This window comes from Piliocolobus tephrosceles, chromosome 1 (assembly GCF_002776525.5).
Source record: "Piliocolobus tephrosceles isolate RC106 chromosome 1, ASM277652v3, whole genome shotgun sequence".
NCBI classification, from domain to species: domain Eukaryota; kingdom Metazoa; phylum Chordata; class Mammalia; order Primates; family Cercopithecidae; genus Piliocolobus; species Piliocolobus tephrosceles.
The window spans coordinates 111,873,212-111,891,524 of NC_045434.1; the positions used below are offsets into that span (position 1 = coordinate 111,873,212).

The 18,313-nt window shown below is 49.3% G+C and overlaps 1 protein-coding gene across 2 annotated transcripts; it reads left to right on the forward strand.

The window, feature by feature from the left end:
• Window positions 1-1,304: 1,304 nt before the first annotated feature.
• On the forward strand, window positions 1,305-15,588 carry MYBPHL (myosin binding protein H like). Of its 2 annotated transcripts, none has more exons than XM_023232684.2 (9): window positions 1,305-1,499; window positions 9,963-10,051; window positions 10,604-10,799; window positions 11,037-11,176; window positions 11,284-11,443; window positions 11,877-12,013; window positions 12,929-13,115; window positions 13,984-14,027; window positions 15,368-15,588. In XM_023232684.2, exons 1-8 carry the CDS (start codon window positions 1,355-1,357, stop codon window positions 13,992-13,994), a joined length of 1,065 nt encoding a protein of 354 aa, XP_023088452.1. In that variant the 5' UTR covers window positions 1,305-1,354; the 3' UTR covers window positions 13,995-14,027; window positions 15,368-15,588. The 2 variants fall into 2 exon arrangements, with proteins under 2 accessions (XP_023088452.1, XP_023088453.1); XM_023232685.3 differs by having other exon boundaries at window positions 1,334-1,499; window positions 10,604-10,730.
• Window positions 15,589-18,313: the final 2,725 nt, after the last annotated feature.

Below are 18,313 nucleotides of genomic sequence, written 5' to 3' on the forward strand. Positions count from 1 at the left end.
ATTGAGGGCAAAATAAGTAAGAAGTCAGTCCATTCATTCAACTGCACCCATTTTTTTTTTCATGAAAAAAATAACGGGCTGGCAGGGGCTGCGGGAACCCTGTACTTTCCACTCAACTTTGCTGTGACTTTAAAACTGCTCTAAAATTAAAGCATTTTAAAATGCAGAGGGATACTGGCTTCTGGAGATAAGAAGGTAGGAGTATGACAGGAAAGCGGCAGTGGCCATGGCATGTACAACACGTATAGAAAGATGGTTTGCTAAGTCTGGAAATCCTACTAATGTGACTAGTACCTGCTGTGAGCTGGCTGCTTTCCTATAGATTGTATCCTTTTATCCTCAACACAATCATGGCATCATCCCTTGTTTCACAGGCTGGGACCTGAGACTCTGAGTTGGTGATTTGCCCACAGTCCCAGCTGGTGAGTGAGTGGTACAGCCAGAAGTCACACACAGGTCCTCTGAGCTCGCCTCCCTCTACCACTGCTGCCTCTCCCTTTATTTGTACTTCAGCTCATAGGCAAGGCAGCCATTGACAGCTCTCAAGGGGGGAAGTGCTGGGCTGACCTAAAAATAGCTTACATTTATCAAGCACTTAGTCGGGTACACTCTGCTAAGCACTTTACAGAGATTACCTCTTTAATCCTCACAACGACCCTATGGTTATAATTATCTCCATTTTACAGAGGAGGAAACAGACTGAAGAGAGACTGCGATGTGTTGTGAGTCACACAGCTAGTTGGTGACAGAGCCCCAAGTGGTGCCCGGGCAGCCAGTGTGAGTGCAGTCTCCACCTACCACTGCACTGTGCCCGCTGCCCCCTGGGGAGCGGGGGAGGATGGGACAGGCCCTGTAAAGGTCGAGTTGATAAGACTTTACAACTCATTGAATGTGGGAGCAGAGGGAGAAAGAGCAGTTCAGGCATTGCTGTGAGTTAGCTGATCCTGGGCCCCTTCTTTGGGACCTGAATGCCCTGTGGGATGAACTGGAGGACAGGAGCAGAGATGTCACTCAACCCTCCCAACACAAATCAGAGGTCCCTTGTGGATGGTCTGTGTTCAAGCTCTCCCTCCTTCCCTGGTGCTGTGGGGGGGTGTCATCTCTCTCTCGAGATAACCGGGCCACCTCAGTCCTCCTCCTGGGGCTATTCTTGGCTGCTCTTTGATCCTCCTCTCTCCCCCAACCCCTACTTCAGCCCTTCTGCAGGGCGTAGCTGAGTGGGGGAAGGCCAGCCCAGTTACGTAACCCTGTGGCTGGGACCCGGGAGGCCAGCCTGGGAGCAGGTGCTCAGCCCCTCCCTCATCACCAGCAGTGAAAATCTAGAGCTGGAGCTCAGCCTCTGGGAAGGCCCAGTATGGAGGCAGCCACAGCTCCGGAGGTGGCCGCAGGATCCAAGCTGAAGGTGAAAGAAGTCAGCCCAGCAGATGCTGAACCACCCCAGGCTTCACCTGGACAGGGGGCTGGCAGCCCCACTCCCCAGCTCCTGCCCCCTATAGAAGGTGACCCATGGCGGGTGGGGAGGGTGGCAAGGCCGGGTGGTGGGAGTTGGGGAGGACATTGCCACTTTCCTGACGGCACCTCAGGTTTTTTGCAGAGCTAAAGACTTTATGGGATTGATGCTTAGGCTGGAGATCATTCGTGGGAGCCCCCAGCCCCTGTCCTTCATGGAGTCTGACTTGCTGCTCAAATGTCCCTGCTAAGTTTTTGTGTTTTAGCTGAGAAGTCAGTGATGGTGTTGGTGGCACTTTACAGTGACTAAAAATGATCTGTTTATATTTTTACCTTTTAAAAAATTGTCATAAGGACTGGGAGGAACTGATGTACTAATGGCCAGTCAGGAAGGGACTGAGGGGTGAGAGAGAGTGTCTGTCTGCGGAAGGAACAGGGAAATCAAAAGCTATGGCAATGGGGAGGCTAAGAGTGGGGCAGCACAGTGACACTCGGCCTCCTGCTGGGCAGTGCCACGGGGTCAGGACCTCCTCCAGCCTCCAGCTGCTCCCATGGGAGATCCTGACCCCTCAGGGTCTGAGCTCCACGGAGGTGGAGCTCTCCTGGGAGAAGCATTCGATTTCCCCTTCACGATGGTCTCTGTGCGCCTCTCAGCAAAGAGGCGTTCCCAAGTGAGGAGGTGGTTGGCACGAATTCCAACCCCCAGCTTCCTGCTGCCCATCCCCGAATGCCCTGACTGAGGCCTCTGTAGCTAACCACTTCGTAGTGCTCACCTAGAATTCTTGAGTGAAGAGGATGAAAAGACCACAGACAAGAAACACGTGGACTCCTAGGGCAGGAAGAGTCAGGGGAAAAGATGTACTAGACTTGGAGGCAAAGCTCTAGGCTCAATTCCTAGTGCTGCCTCTAACAGCCCTGTGACCTTGGACAAGTCACTGAACTGCTTACTTTCCATTTTCGCTCTGTAAAATGGTGATTCGTAACATCTACCTATCAGAGTAGTTGAAAGGATTGCTGAGATGATCCAGAGTGCCTTGGAAGAGGTCAAACTAAGACGTAAATAAATGATCAAATATTTCCAAGTGAGAGGTGAAGGCTGCCTTCTGCCTCCATAGGGTTGTGCAGCAGATACTCTCTGCCTCTTATCCTCATGGGAGAGGCCAGGTTTCCAGAAGTTGTTTGAATGTCAAGGGCAGAGAGCTGGCCAAGTTTGTCCCATTGAAGATGGGAGCAGAAGTTAGTGTTAATATATTAAGCTGGGGTGATTGAGGCAGAAAACCAGTTTCTTCCCTTAAAACGCCCAGAGAATAAGCGACAGGCAGCAGGAGAATGAGAGCCGAGACTGCTGACGCCTTGGCTCTCTCTACTGGTCTCCCCAAAACCCCAAGGGAGGGCGCTCCTCTCCCCCATGCTTCTCCCCTCTGGCTGCAGCCAGCTCCTGACAGCCCCCAGTCACGGGCCCGCAAATGCAGCCCAAACCCTCTTGTGTGCAGCAGCTCTGTACACTGCAGGCCTCAGGGCCACTAGCACCCAGTGGCTCAACCTAGTGGTATCCTAGAAGTCACTGGCAATAAGAACACCTTTGAATACTTTCCAAAATATATGTGCATCTGCTAACTACTTGGAACAAAGAAGTTCCAAGAGTTCAGATCTTGGCTCTGTTCTGTGGCCCTAAGCAAGTCAATCCACTCCCATTTTCTCATCTGTAAATTGAGGAGTTGAACTAAATCAGAGTCTTAACCTTTTGGTGGATATGGACCCGTAGGAAAATCTAATGACAGCTGTGGACTCTTGCCCCAGGAAAAAGACACAAAAAAACACACAAACCCCCACTAAAGATCCTTCAGGGTGCCATGGGCCTGGACTAGATGACCCCTAAGCCACCTGAGAGCTCCAAAACCTTTCTTCCTCCTAACTCCTCTTCCTTACAGAGAGCTCTGGGACTGAGTATCATAGTAAGCATGTGAAAACATGGGAACTAGAGCAGGCATCAGAAATAGAAATTAATTTGCAAGATCAAAACCAACTGCAAATGGCCAACAATGAGCTTTTAGTTTGGCAAGCCTGCTACGTGGCTAAATAAGCAGGAGTAGGTGGCCGGCATTGGTAAACAGTTCTATGTCTGTCCTCAGCGCTACACTGAGCACTGTGTCCTGGAGACAAAGCTTGGCAGGGGCGAGAGGAGAGCTTCCAAAACAGGGAGAGGCTGGGTAACAAGCTGCATCCCTCCCATGGAGAAGGTGAGACCCTGAGGTGGAGGAGGGAGAGCCCATCTGCTGCTACTTCAGCAACATCGCTCCAACTGACTGTGTGTGCTCTTTCAATCTGAACTGTTCCGTGTCTTCCAGACATGGGAAACTGAATCTCATGCCTAGGAGTGACCTTTCTTCCCGCCCTTCCTTCCGTCCTTCCTTTCCTCCTCCTTCCTTCCACAAATATTTAGGTTGTGCCTATGATGTGCCAGGTGCTCATCACAGGTGCCAGAAAATAGAAATCTAACTTCTTCAAAGCCTGGGACCAGAACAGATTCTCACCATTGCCACTTAGGTCTCATTGGCAAGAACTAGTCTCATGGCCATCCAGCAAAAGGTGGCCGGGTAGGTGCCAGAATTACAGAAATGAACAAAATAGGTAAAAATAACTGCCCTTATGGAAGTTATATTCTCGCAGAGGGAGCTAGATAATAAATAAACAAGTAAAATATCTAATATGTCAGATGGTGAGAAATACTATGCCAAAACTAATGCAGGGACGGGGATAACACGTGCTGCGGGTAGGAAGCATGCAGGCTTCCTGCTTCAAATGGAATATTCAGTGAGGGCCTCACTAATAAGGTGACATATGAGCAGCAACTTAAAGGACGTGAGAAAGCAATGCATGCAGATATTTGGGGGAATATTTTCCACGCAGAGAGAACAACTGCAAAGGCTCAGAGGCAGGAGTGTGCTTTATGGGCTGGGGCAATTGTGGCTGTAGCACAGGGAGGGAGACAGTGGCAGTATTTCAGTCTGAGAGGTAGCAGGGTCGTTGTGAAGACTTTGGTTTGTCTACGAGACAGAGGGACAGCCAGTGCAGGGACTGGGAGTAAGGACTGACGGGACCAACTGTAGATTTTAAGGATTTTTCCAGCTGGCCATGTTAATAATAGACTGTAGGTGGGCCTTAGACACTAGCAAGATCAACAACTGGGAATGAGAATGAGGGAGAAGGTAGGGAGGTTTTAGAAGGGGAAGGTGTGCAATAGTCACCTAGGAGAATGGGAGACCGAGTGAACTTGGGAAGTCTAGTAGAATTGCCAGGCTCCACTTGGAGGTGGTGGTCACTATTAATGGCCCTCAAGTTAAACTCCACATAATTTTGTATTTTCCCCTAGTCCTGTTACTCTGTGCAGATACAGGCACTGAGTGGGTGGGAAGTTTATTTAACGAGGGTTAGGTATTGCCAGGAGAGTGTAATGAAGTCAAAGAGGACTCAGGGATTTGAGTGAGTGCAAGAGAGAGAGAGTATAATAATGACCATGTAATCTAAGTTGGGTGGTGAAGAAAGTGCTGACATGAAAGGGGTGCTAGGTAGTGAGAGGGTAGTAGGACAATGGATCACAGATCTCAGTGGTGCCAAAGAATTGCTGGTGTTGGAGCATTAGAGGAAGTGAGCTAAAGGGATAAAGATTATATTAGTTAGGTATACTAGTGAGTGAAACAAATTGGTCTCAGGAATGACAGACATCTATTTCTCACTAGTGTAAGAACTGAAACCAACTGTATTCTGCAGATAGTTCTCCTCCATGTGGTAATTCAGGGACCCAGGCCTCTTTCATCTTGGGGCTCTGCCATTCCTTAGGGCCCCGTGATCATTTGCATACAGCTAGCAGAAGGAGAAAATAGAAATCTAACTTCTTCAAAGCCTGGGACCAGAAGTGATTCTCACCATTGCCACTTAGGTCTCTTTGGCAAGAACTAGTCTCACGGCCATCCAGCAAAAGGTGACCGGGTAGCCACTTCTCAGAGATAGCTACACTACAGAAGGGGTAACATACATTTTGTTAGACAGTTTTGCCATCTCTGTTACAGAGGTGGTGATGAGACAGTGGGATGCTTGTAATTCTGATCATAGAAGGATTGTAGCTCTCGGTCTAGAAAATAGCCACAGGGACCAGTGGCTGAATTAGGAGAGGACAAAGTTATTGGAGGAGTGGTGGGCTGGATGTGAGAGACCCTACAGGGACTGGAAACATGGGTGTTGGGACCAGCAGGAATTATGCCTGGAGCAGTGTTGGAGAGACAGTGAGCCAGGGCTAAAACCATCAAGCACTAGGGGGATGACTGTAACACAGGGACGGGGTGGGGTGGAGTCTTTTCCTCAAAGAAGTGTTGCCTGTTCCTATGTCCTTTTATTTTTTCTGACCTTAGTTTCATGGTCTTCAAGAAAGTGACACTCTTGCCCCACTCCTTTCCCATTGCACCCCTCGAGACAGGTTTCTGAGTAGACCAAGGCCACATCCTAGGCATCTGGTAATGTTTCTCTAAGAAATTCTGGTACTTCTTGGATTTCTGGAAACCTCTGGATAGTTTCAAAGCCGTGGCTAGCCTCCTGCATTCACCCTCTTTTGGTGACCCTTCACCCACATAGGCACGTGTGTATGCAGGCTCTCTCACACTCACTCTCATACACACACGTACACACACACACCATTCACACACACACGTAAACACACCCATACACACATTCGTGCATGTACACAAACACACACATTCACGCACATACATTCACACACACATACATACACCCTCATACAAACACACATACACACACACCCCCTCTCCACTTCTCCAATGCTTCCATCTTGATTCTTGTCTCTCCAGGTCATAGTTAGTAACATTGGTCTGAACTATACAGCCCCTAGGGAGCCGCTGGAGAAAGACCGATCCCATAAAAGGGAATTATGAGAGGATAGGAACAATTATAGAATAGTAAACCAGGCGTAAACTTTAGCAGGATAAAAGTAGGGTAGGTATTTGGAGGAATTTTCTAATCAGAACTCAAGATCTTTGGACTTGAAGTAGTTTTCTCTTTTCTTTCTTTCTTTTTTTTTTTTTTCTTTTTGAGATGAAGTTTTGCTCTTGTTGCCCAGGCTGGAGTACAATGGTGTGACCTCGGCTCACTGCAACCTCTGCCTCCCGGGTTCAAGTGATTCTCCTGCCTCAGTCTCCCAAGTAGCTGGGATTACAGGCGCCCGCCACCACGCCCGGCTAATTTTCGTATATTTAGTACAGACGGGGATTCACCATGTTGACCAGGCTAGTCTTGAACTTCTGACCTCAGGTGATCCACCTTCCTCAGCCTCCCAAAGTGCTGGGATTACAGGCGTGAGCCACTGTGCCCGGACTAAAGTAGTCTTCTCTAATAATCTTTGAGAAAGAATTAGACAGCATTCTGTCTGAGAGAAATGTCATACTGAGAGCAGCCCCGCTCAGAACCAAAGGCCCTTAAAGGACTTTTCAAGATGCCTTTTCTCTAAGACCCTGTGAAGGGAGAAAACCAAACTGTGGCTCTCACAGACCTGCTCTTAGAAAACCTAGGCTCTTAAAGGCTCTAGGCTTTGGTTCACATCCCTCCTGGCATCTGAGGAGGAGAAAGACCTTGGGCATCAGGGAAAGCCATGCCTCCCCAAGGTCAGTACAATTTACACCTCGCTTGACTGCAGATGTGTGAAAAGAGATGCCTCAAATGAGCCCGGCATTCACATTCTTAGCAAAGAGTCAGATTGCGCCCGGGTTGGGTTTGGAGGCGATTGGAGAGCATGCTGCTGACCTGCTGACCGGGCGTCTGAAGCTGTCACACTGTCTCCTGCCACCTCTGCACCTAGTCAGCTGTGTGAGCCTCACGCCCATCCTCTGCCCTCCCACAGGGAGCCGGGAGCCTGCTGGGAGCAGAGGCCTCACCTGCTCATCCTCGGAGTCCATTCTAGAGACTTAAGTTTCGTCATCTTGTCAGGAAACCCACTGATAAGCAGAGAACCGGCAATGGAGCCGTCCAGGACGGGAGAGACCACCGTCCTCACGGGCAGCCTCCTTCCTTGCTCTCTCTGCCCAGCTGGGATCCTCTCTAGATCTCAAGGGCCAGTCTGCTCCTCTTCCCTTAACTCCCCCACCTTAGCTTATGTTCCACATAAACCCGTTTCTTTCGTTTTTCTCTTTAGTTCAGATGTAAGAATGCTAACATTTTCCAAGGTGTTTTTCTAAGAAACACTAGGTAGAAACACATACATCAGCTCACAGCTACCCATGACAGCCCATTCCCTACCTGAGGTCTCGGCAGGGCGGGGCGCAGCGGGCACTTCTGCCAGGTGTGAAGGCCTGGGTTCCTCTCCCTGCCTCAACCCCTTGCAGTTCTTGGGTGTGTCTAGCCCCTGCTTTCCCTCTGGGCCTCCTCCCTCCAGGGGCAGGCCACTGTCTGAGCCCTGACTGGTGCTCAGTGCTGGGTGGACACTGGCGGGCAGGACACAGCTGGTGCTCTGAGAATGGGTCCTGCAGACACACAATCTTAGATGGGGAGGCAGGAGTCTCAGGTGCCAGGCACATCGTCACCGCTGGCCGGGAGGTCTCCAGAATACCGGCTTCTTTCTCGGAGCCCTCTTCCTCCCAGCTTCCTTGTTCTGGTGCTTACAGCCCCTTCCCAACGCCGACATTCTGTAGGCAGACAGCACAGGGACAGCAGAGCCACCTTCTCTCCAGTAAATGTAGGAAGGGTTATTTCCTCCCCCAACAGTGGGGAACCAAGCCCAACAAGATGAGGTTTTGGGACCCGCCTTTCCAAGTACGGCCCTCTTTTTCAAAACACCCTTAAGTCATATCCACCCGTTTTCAACTCCTTGGTTGCTTGCCAAGATGGCCACAGGAGAGGAGCCCATCACACAAACGCTGCTTCTGTTCTTCATGCCCCGCCCCTCCCAAGCCACCAGAGCCCAGCTGAGGGCAGCCACAGCAGGGTCGCTCAGCCGCCTGGGACTGCTGCATCTGTGCTGAGGCAGTCAAGCCCTGAGCAGGGCAGGGAGGACGGACATGCTGACCCGTCAAGTCCTCTCATCATGTATTCCTGAGGTGCAGTCTAAGACAGGCACAGCCCGAGTGAAAACATAAGCCACACAGCACAAAAGGAAACCGCAGAAATCAAACGGACCGTGTGCACTGTACATTGCTATTGATCTTCATTTGCAAAGGTCTCGCGACCTTGAGATTATCATGGGGAGACTCTGGGAGTGAAGTTCTCTGGACAATGCTCGCCAATTGAGCTGGAGGAAGGACACAGTAGAAGCTCTGTTTCAGTTGCGTCACTTACATGTTTGCGTTATGTATTTATTTAAACAGTTCATCTATAAGTAAACAGACATATGTCATAGTGAATGCTCAGGGAAGTATTTTCACAGAAGTGTGCATTATCAGAGAGTCTGGAATCCACTATCAAGCAGTCATGCTGTTTGCCACAGGAATGTACCAGGGGTGAAGTTCTTCCAACTGCTAAGAATGAACTGTGGCAGGAATCCTGGGTTGTTGGGAACTGAAGCACTATCACATTCTAACTGAAGATAACATCAGCCAGGCAACTGCCTGTACCTGAGAAAGGAAGAGACAGCAGCCATTAAAAGGCCAGAAAATGGTGTCTGTCTCAGCCAGGTCCCCGAGGGAACCCAGGTAGAATATTTGTGCTTTGGCAGCCGAGACAGCGTGAGGCATCCCAGGAGGAGAGAAATGACACCTGGTCATTCTACACTCAGCACTTTTCCAAGCCTCTCCTGTCTTCATCCTGGAAGCTCAAACACATCATCTAATCTCCACTTCTCACTGGGGCAGGCCTGGGAGATCAAGGGGAAATGACCGGTGGACCTCATCTGTCCCAGAATCTGTACAAATGATCCTCTGCAAACTGGAAGAAGCCTGGGAGCAGAGTGGCCATACAGAGGAAGGGACCCAGACATGCGCTCCCTCTGCAGTGACATCAGTGTTGCCTCCGTGGGCGGCTGGGAAGGCCAGGGTGTTGACTCTGCCTGCAGAATGGAGAGCATTCTCCTCAGACTCAGACTTAACTGGAGGTCAGGATTGACATGGAAAGTGGCCTTGATAAAAGGTATTAAAGACAAATGTAGAAAAGGGTGGAAAGACAAACCACAGACTAGGCTGGTCTGTACATAAACAGAAAAATAAAAATGCCTCCATCAGGATGGAATGCCTCCAGATGATGGAAAGTCAGCATTTGAGAGTTACAAATTAGGAGAACTGTCAGACTCGCGCTCCAGTGTTCTTTCTGCTGAGACTTTAACGTTCCCAGGGTGTTCCTTAAGCCAAGCCCTCATCCCCAAATCCCAGCAGGATGATGGGAGCACTCTTCCCCTTCCTTCTAAGAAAGGCTTAATTTGGTGACTGATTCCTGGGCCACCCACCCACAGCAGGCAGCTGGAGGCAGGATTTACTTTCTCTGAGTATCCATCTCCTATTTTCTCTCTTTCCATCACTCAGAGCACCCCAAGATCTGGCTACCTCGGGCCCTGAGGCAGACCTACATCCGGAAGGTTGGGGACACAGTGAACCTACTAATCCCATTCCAGGTGATCACGCGAGAACCATACTGGGTCCATGTCTGGGGCCAGCCCAGGCTTCGGATTTGGAAACAGATGCCAAGAGTCCTGCTAGCAGAGGGGCAATCTTCCCAGCCTTGGATAGAAGGGGTCACATCACCAGAAGTCTGAGGCCAAATGACCTCTGCACTCCTGAGGGTGGGTTTGGATAGGACTGGATGTGCACCCATGAGGTGGTGTGAGGTTAATCCATACCATTCAGTCTGCAGAGGCCACGGAACTTGCAGTTAGAAGGGTTCTTGGCAGTTTGAGTGGCTATTCATTTGGGTCACAGCTGCCCCGGGTGTTCATGACCTAAGCTCTCAGAGGTTGGGAGACTCAAAGCCATTCCTCTTTCCCAAGATCCTTAGGTTATTGCTGAAAGAAGGAGGCCCCCGGGAGGGTCAACCAACTTTTAACTCAAAGAATGTGCAGCTTCAAGTCAAGCCTCCCTGTGGACCTGGGGTGGACGGGACCCCTACAGCAGCAGGAAGAGTCAGGAAGCCTCTCAGGGCTGCTCAAAGCATTACCCTCATTCCTCAGGGCAAGCCCAAACCTCAAGCCATCTGGACACACGATGGCTGTGCCTTGGACACCAGCCGTGTGAGTGTGAGGAATGGGGAACGAGACTCTATCCTCTTCATCCGAGAAGCCCAACGTGCTGACTCAGGTCGCTACCAACTCCGTGTGCAGCTGGGTGGGCTGGAGGCCACCGCCACCATTGACATCCTGGTGATTGGTACGGCGGGGAGGGGGGGATGTGGGAGATGGGGGTCCTCAGGAACTCCCTCTTCAGGCTGAAGAGGAGCCAGCTCAGAGAGCTGAGGAAGCTGGGGCAAGGCCCCCATGTTGTGTCTGGGACACAGGGTGGGCACAGGAAGGGTAGCTGAGCAGGAAAAGGGGCTGGGGCACTCCTGAAGTGACTTCAATGCATGTGGGCTATGCCGCGCCCACTGCCATGGCTTTGCCCTTTCAGAGAGGCCAGGCCCTCCTCAGAGTATTAAGCTGGTGGACGTTTGGGGCTTCAACGCTACCCTGGAATGGACACCTCCCCAAGACACGGGGAATACAGCACTCCTGGGATACACGGTGCAGAAGGCTGACACAAAATCTGGGGTGAGGCCAGCTGGGAAGGAAGGAGAGTGGAAGAGGGCATGCTGGGACAGGCCTCTGGTAGTTCCACATGGGGTGGCTAATTTCTGGCATCATGTTCGGCCCCGCAGCTGTGGTTCACGGTGCTGGAGCACTATCACCGCACCAGCTGCATCGTCTCTGACCTCATCATCGGCAACTCCTATGCCTTCCGTGTCTTTGCTGAAAACCAATGCGGACTCAGTGAAACAGCCCCCATCACCACGGACCTCGCCCACATCCAGAAAGCAGGTAAGGGAGGCACGGGGACCATGAGCTGGGAAGACTTAAGGATAGGCCAGGTGCAGTGGCTCACGCCTGTAATTCCAGCACTTTGGGAGACCAAGGCAGGCAGATCACTTGAGGTCAGGAGTTCGAGACCATCCTGGCCAACATGGTGAAACCTCGTCTCTACTAAAAATACAAAAATTAGCCAGGCATGGTGGCGCACTCCTGTAATCCCAGCTACTCAGGAGGCTGAGGCAGGAGAATTGCTTGAATTCGGGAGGTGGAGATTGCAGTGAGCCGAGATAGAGCCACTGCACTCCAGCCTGGGCAACAGAGTAAAACTCCATCTAAAAAAAAAAAAAAAAGAAAGAAAGAAAGAAAGAAAAGGCTAAGGATAACGAGTCGATGAGGACTGGGATCTCAGAAGCTACATCCCAGCCCCTCTTGGTGCCCTCAGCTACTGTTTACAAGACCAAGGGGTTTGCCCAACGAGATTTCTCTGAAGCCCCAAAGTTTACCCAGCCTCTGGCCGACTGCACTACAGTCACCGGCTATAACACCCAGCTCTTCTGCTGTGTCCGTGCCTCTCCCCGGGTGAGTGGGGGCTCTGGGGGGCGCTGTGCTGAGCTGCTTTCTGTTCCTGCCTCTCCTAATGTAAGCTGAGTTGCAGAGCATTGTAACATAACATCTGTTACCATCACCGCCATTTGCCTCTTCAACAGCGCGGTATTTAGGAACAGTTGGGGCGCTTGGAGTCCAAGACAGACTAATGAGAATGACATTTCCTTTTGAGTGTTTGTTTCTCATATATGAAAATGTTGCTTACTGACCTGCTGGCAATTAGGCATGCGCTTCAAGTTGTGTCTCTGGTAGGAGTGACAGTCCTGGTGGTTTCTCCTTCCCATCCGTACCTTATCCCATCAGGGCCGTGCACACACAAGCTGCCTAGAGTTCAGCCTTTGGCCACAATCCTGAACAAGCCTCTCTATTTATAATCTAGTCATCATGCTCCACACACACGCCATAAAACACCATTAATAACCTGTACCAAGAACCTTTTGGGTTTTGAGTCTGGGCCAGACTACATGGAGATAACATCTCAGAAGGGGGATATCAAGAGCCCACTCTAGAAGCTACTCTCTAACCAGAGGGAATAGAGGCAACTCACAAGTCAGCAGTGGGAACAGAATACGAATGGTTCACAACAGGTGAGCCTGATGCTCAGTGCTTCTGATCCTGAGAGCACGGTACAGAAGTTCGCAGTTTTCTTCCAGTCAGAAATATTGGCGAAGAAAGTGAAGTTTCAGGCGCTATTTTCAACCAAGAGAAGGAGCTTGGGCGACTACTGAAGGTACTGGAAGGGGAACCCCTTCCCACAACATAAGGAACAGGGAGCCTTCCAGAAAGCCATTATCTCTTTGCAGACAGAGTCCCAGAAACTGAGCACAGAAAGACTATTTGTTCTTACCCCCGCCCCTCCTTGCTGCCTCCCTCATCTTTGTCTTTCAGCCCAAGATCATCTGGCTGAAGAACAAGATGGATATCCAAGGCAACCCTAAGTACAGAGCCCTGACTCACCTGGGAATCTGCTCCCTAGAGATCCGCAAGCCTGGTCCCTTTGATGGAGGCATCTATACCTGCAAGGCGGTGAACCCCCTAGGGGAAGCATCTGTGGACTGTCGGGTGGATGTGAAAGGTAAGGGCAAGAGGAGAACTAGTGCCTTAGGTTGCCAGTCACCTCCTCTCTCCACCGGTGGAAGAGTCAGGAGCCAGAGACGCAAGCCTAGGTGGAGAAGGGGCTCCTCTGATGGACCCTCTCATCGCTGTCATCATCGGGATGTCTTGGAGGAGACATTTTAATTATCTATGATCTCATTTCTCTCCATCACAATTCAATAATATAGGAAGAATTGTTATTTCCATTTTGCAAAAGAGAAGATGAAAGTACAGGGGGGGAACTGGTTTGCCCATGATTTCCAGTGTCAGTTAATTGACCACCTGGCACCGGTGGAAAGCGCCCAGGTCTCCCGGTCCTCACTCAGCTCATTTTTCTTTATGCTGTGCAATCTTCTGACTCAGCCTAGGAAAGCTGCAGCTGTTTGTCGGGCTTTATTTCACTTTCCCCTCTGGTTTGTTTACAGGTAATATTGCATATTCTCTCTACTTCCTTAAAGTATTTAATCACTTATCTATACCTGTCACCTTGTTCAGATCTCCATCATTGTGTTTAACATACTGTTTTATAATTTTCTATTTATAGATGTTTCCCTATTAGATTATAAGCATTTTGAGGGCAGGGACTGTGTCTTATTTGCCTTTGTCCCCACAGTGTCTAGCCCAGTTTCTGACACATAGTAGGCACTCTAAATGTTTGTTGCGTGAATCGAGAATGAATGAGTCCTTTACATGTCCTGTTCTTCTCTATGTATAGACTACCTAATTAGCACCATTGACTCCCAAAAACCTGAAATAGAATATTTCTATTTCTAATGCTAATGCTCTGAAAGAAGGTTTCTCAGAGATTTCTGAGATGTTAACACTGATAAATGTCCAAATTATTGCAGTTCCTAATTGAGGACACCTAAGAAGATGTGGTACTCTGACAAAGGTAAGTAGAGAGAGGCAAGATGTGTCAGTGGATTAGTTCCTGTTTATGGCTAGTGTTGTTGAGTCAGGGACAGAGGTGCATTCCTGAGCCTTCCAGTCATGTATCCACTGGTGACCACTTTTGTTGTAACCATTTTTTTTTTTTTTTTTTTTTTTTTTTTTTGAGATGAGGTCTTGCTCTGTTGCCCAGGCTGGAGTGCAGTGGCGCCTTCTCGGCTCACTGCAACCTCTGCCTCCTGGGTTCAAATGATTCTTGTGCTTCAGTCTCCTGAGTAGCTGGGACTACAGGTGCATGCCACCACGCCCTACTGGGACTACAGGTGCATGCCACCACGCCCAGCTATTTTTTTTTTTTTTTTAGTAGAGACGGGATTTCACCATGTTAGCCAGGATGGTCTCAATCTCCTGACCTCATGATCCACCCCGCCTTGACCTCCCAAAGTGCTGAGATTACAGACATGAGCCACTGCACTCGGCCTGTTTTTAAAAGCGAATACTGTCATCCCTGTGGAGAGAATGTATACTAGATGCAGTCTGCTTTTGTCATATCCTCTCTCCGTCTGAACTTCTCAAGTCGATGGTAGAAATAAAACCTAATGGTCCTCTGAAGAAGAGTGACAGCATCCACCTAATCATAAGGAGGTTCTGTGGGAGGGAGCTGGGCAGGTATTGTAGGAAAAGATGTCAAGGGAACTATTCGGAGTGCAGGAACCCATAAGAGTCACAGCACCTTATGCCTGTGGGGTACATAAGGACAGGGGAGGCTGCTCCTGCTGACTGAGTAAACACCTCAGGATCATAAGCATGGTAAAAAAATTGATTAATATGTTTGTTTTTTTTTTACTTGGAAGCTTATGGATTCCTTCCCTTCCAAGAGAAGAAAATCCTCCTTCTCATTTATGTCAATTATAATTTAACCTTTAGGTGTGTGGTCCCAAGCAGCACAATATTGGCAAAAGGCAACTCAGTTCATCATTTAGAACTTGACAGCTCCTTTAGATTTTCTGTCATTCACAGTAGGTATGTTGTGTACAAATTGATGCATAAGGTGAAAAAGAAGCTTCAAACAGAACTAAAGAGAGCAAGTTCCCAGTGTCGTCTCTGACTTATAGCTGCTGGCTGATGGAAATTGGAAATGAATTTGATCCCATAAGACATTTATTTAAGGGTCTCACTGGTATGTAGCAAATGAAAGCCCAAAGGGATGCATTACAAGTGCAGACTTCTCAGGAAAGCGCTCTCCGACAGTCGGCTTGCAGAGGCAGCTCTCCCTCTCTCCCCTCCCTCTCTGTGTTAATGATACTTGTGTTTGTGTTAGTTGCCCCTTTCCCTCTCTCACAGCCAGTGCCCAGCAATGAAGTGAATTCATGGCACAGGAGCCAGGGTCCGTGACAATGGTGCCCTCAGCAGCCTGGTGTCCTCTGGCCATTTGCTGTCATGGCTACAAAGTGCTCTCTCTTTTCAGTGCCTCCAGGAAGCCCACCAGTGGTGAGACTGTGTCAAGGAGCTTCGGCACCATGTCTGGTTTGGATTCATCTAAATAAATGTGTGGCTCCCCAGTGCCTAAATGTTCCTGTATTTGAGACTTTCTATGAAACATATGGAAAGTTGCCATCCTTTAGCCATGCTGTAAGGAATCACAGGGCCTTAAGGCTCCCCTTTCTCTTCCCATATCCACATTCTCTTCCACAGAGGTTTTTAATGCTGTTCTTTTCCCTAGACATCTACGACACAACTGAATTCAACTCTCCACAGTACCAAGTGCTGGAAAGAGATGCCAAAGGTGACTTGATCTCTGCCTCTAAGGGCTTTCCAGTTTAAGTTGGGATAACAGGACACACATCTACCAAAAAGAGGCAAACAGCAGAACACAAGTATGAACATAGCTAATTATAGCCCCAAGACCTGAGGGCTGGAATGATACTCAAGAAATTGGAGAGCTGGGCACTGTGGCTCATACCTGTAATCCTAGAACTTTGGGAGGCTGAGGCGGATGGATCACTTGAGGTCAGGAGTTCGAGACCAGCCCGGCCAACATGGTGAAACCCCATCTCTATAAAAATACAAAAATTAGGCCGGGCGTAGTGGCTCACGCCTGTAATCCCAGCACTTTGGGAGGCCGAGGCGGGCGGATCACGAGGTCAGGAGATCGAGACCATCCTGGCTAACAAGGTGAAACCCCCTCTTTACTAAAAATACAAAAAAAAATAGCCGGGCATGGTGGCGGCGCCTGTAGTCCCAGCTACTCCGGAGGCTGAGCCGGGAGAATGGCGTGAACCTGGGAGGCGGAGCTTGCAGTGAGCCTAGATCTCGCCACTGCACTCCAGCCTGGGAGACAGAGCGAGACTCTGTCTCAAAAAAAAAAAAAAAAAAAAAAATACAAAAATTAGGCTGGGCATTGTGGCTCATGCCCGTAATCCCAGCACTTTGTGAGGCCGAGGCAGGCAGATCACTTGAGGTTAAGAGTTCAAAACCAGCCTGGCCAACACAGTGAAAATCTGTCTCTACTAAAAATACAAAAAAATTGGACAGGTGTGGTGGTGGGCGCCTCTCATCCCAGCTACTCAGGAGGCTGAGGGAGGAGAATCGCTTGAACCCAGGAGCCGGAGCTTGTGGTGAGCCGAGATCATGCCACTGCACTCCAGCCTGGGCAACAGAGCAAGACTCCATCTCAAAAAAAAAAAAAAAAAGACTGGGCATGGTGGCTCACGCCTGTAATCCCAGCACTTTGGGAGTCCGAGGTGGGCAGATCACGAGGTCAGGAGATCAAGACCATCCTGGCTAACACGGTGAAACCCCATCTCTACTAAAAATACAAAAAAAAAAAAAAAAAAAAATTAACCAGGCGTGGTGGTGAGCGCCTGTAGTCCCAGCTACATGGGAGCCTGAGGCAGGCGAATGGCATGAACCCAGGAGGCGGAGCTTGCAGTGAGCCAAAATCACACCACTGCCCTCCAGCCTGGGTGACAGAGCGAGACTCAGTCTCAAAAAAAAAAAAGAAAGAAAGAAATTGGAGCAGAGTCTCATTAAACCTAGGAAAGAATAAAGGTGAGGTTCCCTTGATTATCTTTGTTTTCATTCTGATGACAAATAAGATATGGAAGGTGTTCTGTGATAGAATCTACAAAGATGATAACAGTTCCTCCTGTCTTTGTATGAGCATGCTGCTCCTCTCATCAAGAGTTGGAGTCTGTTTCCCCTTCCGTTGAATCACGTGACTTGCTTTGACTGAAAGAACGTAGCAGAAGTGATGTGGTGCCAGTCCAGGCCTGGGCCTTAAGAGGTACCATTGTTTCTACTTTTCCCTTAGAAGTCAGCTCCCATATAAAAGATCTCAGGCTACATTACTGAATTATGAGAGGCCACGTGGAGGACAACCAAGCATCCCCACTGACAGCCAGCACCCTGGCCCCAGACACATGTGGCCACCTTGGACACCAGAGCCCCAGTTGAGCACCTTGTAGAGACAAATCACCCCTGGAGAGCCCTGCCCAAATTGTAAAATCATGAGCAAATAAATAGTGGCTGTTGTTTCAAGCCACTAAATTTTGAAGTGGTTTGCTATATAATCATAGATTACTAAAACAGCCTTCTATGCAACAGGCACTGAACTAAGTGCCTTATCTCTTTTAATCTTCATTTTACAAATGAGGAAGTTGAAGCTCATAAGTTGTCCCAAGTCATGCAGCTGGTAAGCAGCGGAGCTAGGATTTGAACCAGGTCTGTCTGACTCCAAGGCTTTCCTGTTTTCTCTCATCCCTTTCATCCGGCGATCCCCACTGTAGAGGGTCTAGGTTGGAATCGTGTCTTTAAGAAAGAAAATATTTCCAGGAGGCAATACATATTAGGAAAGGTTTTGAGGAGGTTGGGGAAGCAATTTGGTTGAGCAGAATGTGAAGGGCTTTTTTGTTCAGACCAAAGGTCTACTTTCAGTTGAGGCAAAGTATCTATTCCAGTCCTCAACTGAAGTTCCATAAGAATTAAGCCTCCATGCCATAAGGCATCCTTTGTGTCATAAATTAACTTATTTCTATGCAATTAGAATGTTAGTAGTTATATACTATCCCTTTGAAAATTGAGAAAAGATTGGCCGGGCGCGGTGGCTCAAGCCTGTAATCCCAGCACTTTGGGAGGCCAAGACGGGCAGATCACGGGGTCAGGAGATTGAGACCATCCTGGCTAACACGGTGAAACCCCGTCTCTACTAAAAAATATTTTAAAAACTAGCTGGGCGAGGTGGCGGGCGCCTGTAGTCCCAGCTACTCGGGAGACTGAGGCGGGAGAATG

Excerpts from the sequence above, each read along its gene's own strand:
- MYBPHL (XM_023232684.2), top strand. The coding sequence starts at position 1,355 with ATGGAGGCAGCCACAGCTCCGGAGGTGGCCGCAGGATCCAAGCTGAAG. Across the intron at positions 1,500-9,962 it reads GCTCCTGCCCCCTATAGAAG|AGCACCCCAAGATCTGGCTA; the intron begins GTGACCCATGGC and ends TCCATCACTCAG. Across the intron at positions 11,177-11,283 it reads AGGCTGACACAAAATCTGGG|CTGTGGTTCACGGTGCTGGA; the intron begins GTGAGGCCAGCT and ends TCGGCCCCGCAG.